This window comes from Gossypium hirsutum, chromosome D09 (assembly GCF_007990345.1).
Source record: "Gossypium hirsutum isolate 1008001.06 chromosome D09, Gossypium_hirsutum_v2.1, whole genome shotgun sequence".
Lineage (NCBI taxonomy): Eukaryota > Viridiplantae > Streptophyta > Magnoliopsida > Malvales > Malvaceae > Gossypium > Gossypium hirsutum.
Window position 1 is genome coordinate 43,973,697 of NC_053445.1, and position 10,221 is coordinate 43,983,917.

At 34.2% G+C, this 10,221-nt stretch overlaps 3 protein-coding genes across 4 annotated transcripts; 2 read left to right on the forward strand and 1 right to left on the reverse strand.

Annotated features, from left to right (window-relative positions):
- The first annotated feature begins 686 nt into the window (after window positions 1-686).
- LOC107908704 (histidine-containing phosphotransfer protein 1) lies at window positions 687-2,239 on the forward strand. Of its 2 annotated transcripts, XM_016835947.2 has the most exons (6): window positions 690-889; window positions 975-1,105; window positions 1,215-1,283; window positions 1,476-1,547; window positions 1,740-1,812; window positions 1,927-2,239. In XM_016835947.2, exons 1-6 carry the CDS (start codon window positions 830-832, stop codon window positions 1,966-1,968), a joined length of 447 nt encoding a protein of 148 aa, XP_016691436.1. In that variant the 5' UTR covers window positions 690-829; the 3' UTR covers window positions 1,969-2,239. The 2 variants fall into 2 exon arrangements, with proteins under 2 accessions (XP_016691437.1, XP_016691436.1); XM_016835948.2 differs by lacking the exon at window positions 1,740-1,812 and having other exon boundaries at window positions 687-889.
- Window positions 2,240-3,638: 1,399 nt separating this feature from the next.
- Window positions 3,639-4,810, forward strand: LOC107908706 (60S acidic ribosomal protein P2A). The gene is made up of 4 exons (XM_016835950.2): window positions 3,639-3,790; window positions 3,884-3,997; window positions 4,233-4,459; window positions 4,583-4,810. The coding sequence occupies exons 2-4, from the start codon at window positions 3,910-3,912 to the stop codon at window positions 4,607-4,609; spliced, it is 342 nt and encodes a 113-aa protein (XP_016691439.2). The 5' UTR covers window positions 3,639-3,790; window positions 3,884-3,909; the 3' UTR covers window positions 4,610-4,810.
- Window positions 4,811-5,018: 208 nt separating this feature from the next.
- LOC107908705 (monodehydroascorbate reductase) lies at window positions 5,019-9,507 on the reverse strand. The gene is made up of 10 exons (XM_016835949.2): window positions 8,739-9,507; window positions 8,084-8,155; window positions 7,280-7,331; window positions 7,044-7,124; window positions 6,768-6,886; window positions 6,466-6,685; window positions 6,240-6,358; window positions 6,021-6,146; window positions 5,648-5,788; window positions 5,019-5,545 (listed from the first exon to the last, which is right to left on the reverse strand). Exons 1-10 carry the CDS (start codon window positions 8,787-8,789, stop codon window positions 5,222-5,224), a joined length of 1,305 nt encoding a protein of 434 aa, XP_016691438.1. The 5' UTR covers window positions 8,790-9,507; the 3' UTR covers window positions 5,019-5,221.
- Window positions 9,508-10,221: the final 714 nt, after the last annotated feature.

A 10,221-nucleotide genomic window follows, 5' to 3' on the forward strand; every position in this document is an offset into this window, starting at 1 on the left:
TATACCAAAAGAAGCATTTTATAATTTTTCTATAACTTTTATTGATTTTTATTTTTTTATCATTTTTCGTCACATGTCAAGTTGTGTTGCGAAACGTGATAACTTTAATTGAAAAAAAAATTAGGGGTCGTTAATTTTTTATGATTTTTATAAAATTTTCCAATTTAATTTTTATAATTTAAAATTTTATATTTTTATTAAATTTTAATAATATTTCTAAAATTTATTATTTATTATTTATTTCTAATTTTTAATAAGAGCATAGGCTTAATTGTTTTTCTTGAAAAAGTTATTTTCTCGATTAAGTAAAAAAAAAACAAAAGAAAGGAAGGGTTTTTTTTTTTTAAGTTTCAGTCCTCAAGCCTATAACTTTTAATCAATAATCCACTTTCTTTTAGCCATAATTAAAAAAAAGATATTATGTAAAATAAAAAAAAGATTTTGAGTGTGGTTATTTAAAAAAAGAAATTCCAAAACCTAAATAAAATTGAAATAATTCAATGTATTAATCATTTCAAATGGAATGATAAAAGTAAGGAAATGTCAACTCTGGTGTAAAATTATTTTAATGAAATAGGAATTAAAAGTGATATGACAAATTGCCAAACAATGATGAAGCACACGAGGGAGGGAAGGTGGGCAACTGCACGCACCAAGTCTTTATTTGGAGAAACTAACCTATTTGACTTTGACTCCTATTGAGCAAAGAAAACAGATGAATCCAATTCCACCCCTTCTTTGTAGGCCTCTTTGTTATTTTTCACTATATAAATCAACTTGCCTGGTTTCTCTTTGATGCAATTTAAGTAGGGTTTTAGCCTTCAATCTTATGGATTTAGCCGCACTCAAAACACAGCTCAAGAATTTTGTTCAATCCATGTTTGAAGAGGTACCTTCTTATTTCCCTCCCTTTTTTCTTAATTTTCATGATTTCAAGATATGGAAGTTTTCATTTGTTCGGATGTTATTGGTAGGGAGTGCTTGACAACCAGTTCAGTCAAATTCAAGCTTTGCAGGATTCAACTAATCCCAACTTCGTGGAGGAAGTCATCACTTTGTTTTGCAATGATGCAGAGAGGATCATAAATGAAATCAACAGAAATTTGTAATCTCAAACCTCAGATGCTGCTGTATGATGTTACTATTTAACCTTATTTTCTGACTTCATCTTTCTTTTCCTGATCCTAACACTAATTTATGTCTCTGCACTGCAGGGGTTATCAGAATGTTGATTTTAGCAACCTGGATTCTTATGTTCATCAACTTAAAGGAAGTAGCTCTAGGTCATATGCTTTTGCTTCTCTTCTTTCTTCTTTTGCTAACCTTTCATCAAATCCTGGTGTCTATATGTGAATATTGATGCTTATTATGAGATTTTCTGCGATTAAGCTATACCAGGGGAAGAACAGATTTATGTTACTTTTGAGGTTAATGACCCTTAAAAACTTTTTTTGTCCCTGTATTTGGTCTCCCAGCATTGGTGCCAATCGCTTGAAACTTGCTTGTGCTAACCTCCGTCAAGCTTCCGATGAGCGGAATAAGGAAGGGTGAGAGTTTGGGAATCCTCTTTTCCTATTCATTCTTCAATATTAAAGATACCATACAAATAGTTACATTCATGTAGATGCAACCGTTGGCATATGTACACCCAAGTAGAAACTGCTAACACTACTTCTTTCCCCATTAATAAATAAACTGCTAACCTCTTATATAACATATAAATCCGTGGTCTATGTCAGGTGTTTGCAAGCTTTACAATTAATCACATGCGAATACTGTCTTTTACGCAGAAAATTTCAGGCCCTGTTGCATGTACCGCTTCTTCTCTTCAAACTCTGTTTTACTGCACTCTTATTCTAATTTTTGGCAAAATTGAACGTGATATTTTCTTGTTTCCAATATATTTCCCCATTTCTGATGATGCAGTTAGAGAGGAGTATTGTTGAGCTTGAGACCAACCAAAAATGAATAAAATGGAGTGTGCATTTGGAGGAACAGTTGGGTGGACATTGTTTCTTCATTTTGCTTCAACTTCATCAATGGCGCTATGATATTGAGTTATTCTTCATTTTACAATAAGCCATTAAGGAATAAATTACTGCTTCTTCTTCTTTTCTGTTTAATTATTGTAAAGAAATCAAAACTTAAGCTCAAAGTGGTTACGGTTATGGTTGTATAAGATAAGAATGTTTGCATTTCATGAAGACGGACGATAAAAGAAAAATTGGTCTTCTTTTTTGTTGATGGTTTGTTTGCATCTTTGTAATTACATGAACCATCAAACATCAGCTCAGCAATTCTTGACCAAACAAAAGTAGAATTTTGAGGGTGAGGAACATCCAAAAACCTTCTTATCTGTAAGCATATAGGCTTTAAATACAAGCCACCAGTAAAGAAGCTGAATTGGAAAAGGAAAAAAGGAAAAAAAAATCCATATGTTTTGAAGAGGCAGGCAGGCAAGCATGGGTTGTGAGATTGGTCGAGTCATTTGATGTCGGCTAAGCTGTAGTTGATGTAAGACAGGTTGAGGAACTTTAGTGCTTATAGAAGGTGGGTAGTCACTAGTCAACAACGCACCCAATCCTTGGCTTTGAAAGCTATATTCACGAAACGGAACTCTCTTTACTCCACTAGATAATTGGTATTTGAGTTGATAATTGTCAACGCCCTCTCTTTGTGCTATCCCTTTGCAATATATGTTTTGTTAGGCAGTTCGAGCTCTGTTGGGTTTGGCACCCCAGCATCAAAAGCCTGGTTATGTAGCTCCCTTGTGATACAGGCTGAACCACTTAACACCTCCTCTAATGGACTTACAGCTACTGCCTCACTGCCTGAACTACTACTATCTTCAACTAGTCGCAGGTGGTTGTTGGAACTCTCACAGATTTGTCACCGTTAACTTAACCAATATATATGAGATTATAAAATGTACATAATAAAATTATAATGTATAAATATATTAAAACAAAATTTTAGTTAAATGATAAATTTAATATTATTATTAATTTAATTCAAATATCATCTTTTGTATATTTTTTATTCTTTTTTAAATTAAAAAAATTAAAGTACCATCGAATAATATTAACTTATTTTAAATACAAAAAGGTATTTTTATAATTTTTCTAATCGAGTTGGTGCCCAGCTGACTCATGACACCAACTTAGTCAAGAATTTTATTAATAGTATAAATAGATAATTTTCGTTAAAAAACTATTAAACCAATTATAAATACAATTATGATGAGTAACATATACGTGGGTAGAGGCCTTGGGTCTCGAGTACTTAGGCTTGAGACCCACCATTGGCAATTATATGTGTGGGTCTTGAAGTACCAACACATGCGACTGTCACACATTTAATTACTTGTTTGTTGACTTTAGTCTCATACTGTAATAGTTTGATTCCATTTTGTAATTCTTGAGACAATATATGTTGTAATTATTTGATATTTGCGATTCTTCAAAAGTGTATTTACACTTGTAGTTTAACACTTTCAGTAAATATATATATCTATAAATGAATTATCTCATTTTTATTATTTATTATATAATTTATAAAAGCAAATTTTAGTGAGGCAAAATTGTACCAACAAAATGAATATATGATAATTAGATAAGTTACCGGCAGTTAACTGTATAACTAACATAACATTGGGCTTCAAAAAAACATTTTGATCCATTTCTCTAACTAAAACCCTAGTTTTGCATAATATATATAACAGCTGCCTACTGATGCCCGACTTGTTACCTCCATTTGCATCCACAACAGCTGCGGATCCATTGCTTCCCTGGTTCCTTCTCTCTCCCACTCTTATTCTCTATATTTACACCTGTTTCTCTCTTTGGGTTTTTGACATTCGTCTTTTTTTCTCTTTTTATCTCAGTTTCCTGTAAGCAAAAAAGAGAGAAAATGAAGGTTGTTGCTGCTTATTTGTTGGCTGTACTTGGAGGCAATGCCTCTCCTTCAGCTGATGATCTTAAGAACATTCTTGCCAGCGGTACGCTTGTGCTTTTCCAAATCAGGATTGCAATGCATTGTTTCTTTTTATCTATTTTACTTGGTAGTAGTAAAATCGTATTTTTAGTTTGAGATTTTCATGAATATATGTTGAAGGAAAGAACGTTTAGTTTGCTTCTAGTAATGTACATAAATATGTTGCCCTTTTTTGCATAAACTTGGATGGATTGAGGAAGAAATGTTGATGGTTGGTTTCAAATAATGGTGTTATATAGTTGGAGCTGACGCTGAAGAGGAAAGGCTCCAGCTTCTTTTATCTGAAGTGAAGGGAAAAGATATAACCGAGCTTATTGCATCTGGGAGGGAAAAGCTTGCCTCTGTTCCCAGCGGTGGTGGTGTTGCTGTGGCGGCATCTGCACCCGGAGCCGCCGCCGCCGCCGCTCCTGCTGCAGCTGAGACTAAGAAGGAAGAGAAAGTTGAGGAGAAAGAGGAATCCGATGATGTACTAACTCTGAAACATTTTTTTTTTTTCATTTGTTTTTGTTGCAATCTTGGCCTGGCGTGCTGTTACCATCACAATTCACAAATGCATTTTCATCTTAATTTTTTATTCACCATTTTGCAGGATATGGGCTTCAGTCTCTTCGACTAAAACTACCACGCACCGCCAGCAACCTATCAATGAAATACGGATGGTTTTTGGTTTCTACGGAGGATTTCTTTTGAATTTAAGGCTGCCCTAGGTTTTTAAAGTTAGTTATCCAGTGCCATGTAGTTCTTTCTTTTTGGATTCATATATTTGTTTTGCTGAACCCTTTTGTTGCAATGGAATTTTCTTCCGACTTAATTTTAATCATCTTCTCGAGTTTCATTCCCCGTAATCATATGTGCACAGCCAAAATCATCCTGAAATTGCTTGGAAATAACCTTTAATTTGATGTCAATCGTTTCCTTGAATTTCGAGTTCTAATAATCTAATCTAATATTGGATGGAATAATTGGTTGATTTCAGTACCAGCAAAATCATAGGCTTAAGGGTTTATTTTTCGTACTGCACAACATACAGTGGAATATTGTTTGTTATTATTCATCATTCAAAAGAAAAGCAAGATAAACAAAGCAAACTCCAGAATCTATGTACTAAATGCAAAGAGAAATAACAGCACAACCCAAAGTAAAAACACAGATCCAACCCTTCCCTTACGCAGTCCTCTTGCAACAGAGTTCTTCCCTTTTTGTAAGGCATGGCAGCTGTTACTACTCTTCATATCTTACAGGCAAAGGGAAGTCCTTCTTTTGCCAGCGCATCCAAATTCTCAGCTTTAGGCTGAAGCTTAGCAACTTTAGCAATTGCCTGGTTTTCTTCGGCACTACCACCTTCTAGGAATGCCCCTACCACCTTGCCATCTTTGATCCAATAAGATCCGAACTTTGGCTTCGGTGATTGTGGGTTGTTGTCTCCAAAAAGCACAGTATCCCCAACATTGTCGCCATAGAATTGCCATGCTAGGTCAAAGGAACGGGAATAGAAGTACGGTAAGTAGTCATATTCGTCGACTGATTGCCCCTTCTCAAGCCCCTTGATGGCCTGCAAAAATTGTACGAATGGTTCAACAGTTTATATTTGTCTATTGGAATGTAACGTTTAGACAACATCCAAGTATAAAGATACCTAAGTCAGGTAACACACCTTTACAGCCTGTTCGGCAGATTTCCGGGCATGGTCAACATGTTCAACCCTTCTCAACTCATTGTATAACTTCAGAGGGAAAGTGGCCACATCACCCACAGCATATACTGTGGGAACACTTGTTTTGAAAAAAGCATCAGTCTGCACAGTCAAACAATTGTGTTATACAATTAAAATATCAGTCTTGATTAGAGTTTATTCTTAATGAATATTATTCAGAATTAGGTCCTGCCCATTTAGACTGCAGATTTATGCAATATCAACAGAATGATTGAGGTGATCATTTCTTTAATAAAGTTCAATAAGTATTTCGAGGTGACATTTGTAGATGACAAAGGCATTTTAGATTATGTTATATATAGATCAAACCAACCTTTATTCCGCCCGTCTCCTCTTCAACCTGCCCTTTAAATAGTGCTGTAAGAGGCCTTCCACCAACACCAACCACAACAATGTCAGCTTCCAGAACTCTGCCATCCTTAAGTTGAACTTCCTTCACCTGAAAAGAGGATGAAGGTATCAAAGCATTAAAATGATTTGAATCTTCTAAAAGAATACTAAATTATCAGCCTTCTGAAAGATGACCACTTACCTCTCCATTGGAGTCAGAGGTGAATCCAACTGCAACTGTTCCCTTTATAATTTTGATCCCTTTATTAGCATAATAACCCTCATAAAAAGCAGCTATGCCAGAGGTGAAAAGCCGGGGCACTACAAGAACAATCATAAAATTAGAACACAAGAATCCACCAGAAATTAATTTAGTTAGTTTATCATGTGTCCTCATGCCCATATTTCAACAGTAGGAATCTACTTACTGCACCATGGTTCCGGGTACACCATGCTGACATCAAGATTGTTAATTTTCAAGGCTGCACCAAGCTCAAGACCAATATAACCTCCACCAACGATAACAGCCTTTCCATTCTTCTTTGCTTTGATTGCTTCTACCAACTTATCAGCATCATCAATTTCTCTCAAGTAGAAGATGTTTTTAGCATCAGCTCCTTGCACTCCAAAATCTGTCAATTTTATAACCTGCAGGACAGATGTGTTAAACCATGTATGGTAGGCAATACAAGGAATGTTTAAGTTGAGATCCCTAGAAACAGCAACTCACCGTTGAACCAGTTGCAATGATCAAGATTTGATACTTGAATGTTTCTCCAGCGGCACTTACTAGAGTATTGGCAGGAAGATCTGCTTTCACTATTTCTGTGCTAAGGATCAATTCAATTCCTGCAAGCATGCGTACATGAAAAGCATATTGATGAGAATAGTACAGATTATTGAATAAACAAAGACAAATAGTTAAATTCCCTTTTCGCATATCATCATCTATTACTGCAGCAATTAAATTTCACATTAAACAAATTCACACAAACATGTCGCTAACCTTTTTCCTTGTACCACTCAGGAAGCAATCTCTCTCCGCCACTTCCAACACAGACATGGAAACCAGGAAGTCTAGCAGCTCCTGTGAAGAACAAATCAACAAATTGATACAGGAAACAAAGCAACCAATGTTGATGTGGCAAATAGAAGCGTAGTTATTATTGCATTTATGCGAGTTTAGAGTTTATCTGAATTTTTCAAATAAGTACATAAAAACTTATTAGGGTTATAGCTTACCCTCAGGGAAGAGATATGCTTTGCTCAGGGCAGGTCGTTCATATGGAGCCACCTACATGTATAAGAAAGCAAAAATCAGGTCATATGCAATACAAATTTACCTATTAAGGCATCAATAAATGACAACAACAGCAGCTATGATGAGTGATGTGATGTAAATGCCACTGGAACTGGCCACTATTACAGTAGAATTTAACTTCGACAAAATCAGAAATAGGGAGCATCCAGAGGAGGGAGTCCCCATGAAGACAGCAGAACGAGAGAACAAAATAATGCTAAACTGCACGCCGAAATTATTTGATGGACTATTTTGCTTTTTCTAAGCAGAACTGATAATTAGAACAAAACAATTGTAAGTGATATGAATAAAATAATGCATATAGTGATCTAAAATGTAAAAATGCAATATACATTCTGCTTAATACAACAACAAATTCCATTAGCACGCAATGCTTAAAGTGTTGATTGAATATTATGAATTTGCCCTCGCATTGCTGCAGGAGCAAATATTATACTAAAATGAGAGAAGAGTTTTTCAATAACTTGAAATAATTTACTTACATTTTTTTAATGACAATGACATAGTATTAAAAAATCACAAGACGACAACCCTATAAAAAAAACCTTAGCAGTGTTTATCAAACAACTTCAACAGATTTTTTTTGTTTATTTTTTTCCCCCACAAGCTTCATTTTAAGAAACTAACTATTTTTAACAAAAGTTCAATCGAAGGAAAAGCAAAATGTCTATCACTCATGTAATCAGTTTAGGTTTCATAAAGTTATATATAATAGAAAATCATACCGCCTCCTTGGAAATAATTGCTAGCTCACCAGGCTGCACTCCCTGCTTGGCAAACTCTCTCGCTGCATATCCCTATAAAGTCAGAAGAGAAGAGTTTTCAGGAAAAAGACGTAAAAAAGTAAAATAAATCAGTCAAAACAAAGTACAACATAAGCCTTTTAATAGTGTGAATGCTAAATACAATGAAAGAAGCTTTAACTTTCCACATTAAAGGGTTCAAAACTTCAAATCATTGCAAAATAAAATCTAGCCATCGTTCCGATACACACGCGACGCTCCATACGATTAAAACAGCAAAAGATGCATTACATGATGTAAAAAGACGTAGCCACGTTTAAATGCCTCGGTATAAATCCATTCTCAAAAATCATAACAATGAAAATTCAGTGACTAAACGAATAGCAACCGATCTAAAGCTTCAGATTTGCTTTCAATTCGTTCTCATTTTTTCTTTCACTTATCATCTTAGCAGGAAAACTGGATCTGTATTATTATAAAATTAAGCGATAGATGATACACATTGAGGACAAGATTGTGAAAATAAAAAAGCAAAGGTATCGATAAACAAGAGAAAAAGTCAAACAAAATTCAAGAAAATAACAAAAAAAGAAAAGAAAAGAGAATCGAAGAGCGAGAAGTGATCGACGGAACTTACAGCAGCTACACCACCGCCAAGGATCACGTACTTGAAACTCTTCTCCGCCATTGATGATCAAAGCTTAGCTTACTCTGCCCTGTCTTTTGCTCTTAACCTTTTGGTAATTAAACAAGTTTTTGTAAATTAGGTTCGTGAAAGTGGGTTGGTCAGATTAATTTATAGGAAAGGGCTAGGCTGCCCTTCTCATTGGCTGATCTTTAGAAGTAAACGTGATTCAGCCACGTGGCATGAACGCGGCCGTTCGTCACTGCTGGCAATGCTTCTTCCACCACTACCGCAGACCTGACTAACCCCATTCTAGTTCAATTTAAAGAATTAAAAAATATTTTTAATATTTTATCAACTTTTAAATAGTAAAACAAGTATTTTTGGGCGATTTTACCCAAAAAGGAGCTTAAACTTAGAAATATTTTAAAATCCAACTTCATCTCAATCCAATCGATGGGCATCTCTACACTATGAATCCCTACTATTTTTTTTCCAAATTTTGAAAATTATGAATCTTAAATAAATGGTAAAAAAAACTTAATTCTACAAAACTAGTAAATGTTTAAATTCAAGAAAGACATACGCATATAACAGTTTTTTCTGAAGCTTAATTTTTTAATAGATAATGAAAACTTTTGTGCATAAAGAAACTTCCATGGTTATGAATTTTAAAACGAATATGAAATTGATTTTTATATATAAAGAAATACATCTTTACAATTTTCTTCCAAAACACAAGTGTGAATGGTGAAATATGTACAGAATCTTGTCGTACTTCGTCTTCCTATGAACCTAGACTCTTCTTTTAAATTTAATCCTATTTTTGCAGGGAGTAGAAGTTGACGTCATTGATGATGTGGCAAGGGATCATTTATGTTCATACACGTAGTGCAAAATTTGTGTAAAACTGAAAAAATTCGGTTAACCGATCGAATTCGGTTAATCGGTCGGTTAACCGAATTTTTTCGGTCGGAGGTCGGTTAATTATTTTTTAATTTTTCGGTTAACTCTTAATTCGGTTCGAAATCGGTCGGTTAATCGAATTTTTTTGATTTAAAAGAAAAAATTAATAAATAAAATTATAATATATAAATAGGCTCACTATTCACCTAAACCCAATCCAAACCCAAGTATTTAACCCAACCCAATTACCCAACCTAACCCACTCATAAAAATTACAAATAATTTAATAAATAAAAATAAAATTCTAAAACTAAAACTAAAACTAAAACTAAAGTCTAAAAGTCTAAAAATAATTTAATTATGTAGTGATTCAATTCGGTTAATTCAGGTAATTCGGTTAATTCGGGTAATCCGGTAATCCGGTTAATTCGGGTAATTCGGTTAATTCTGTTAATTTTTAACCAAAAATAAAATATATATAATTTTCGGTTAACCGATCGAATTAACTAAAAAAATTTCAGTTCGGTTAATTTTTTTTGAAAAAATTTCAGTTCAGTTAACGGTTAAAAATTTTAAAAGTTCGGTTAAT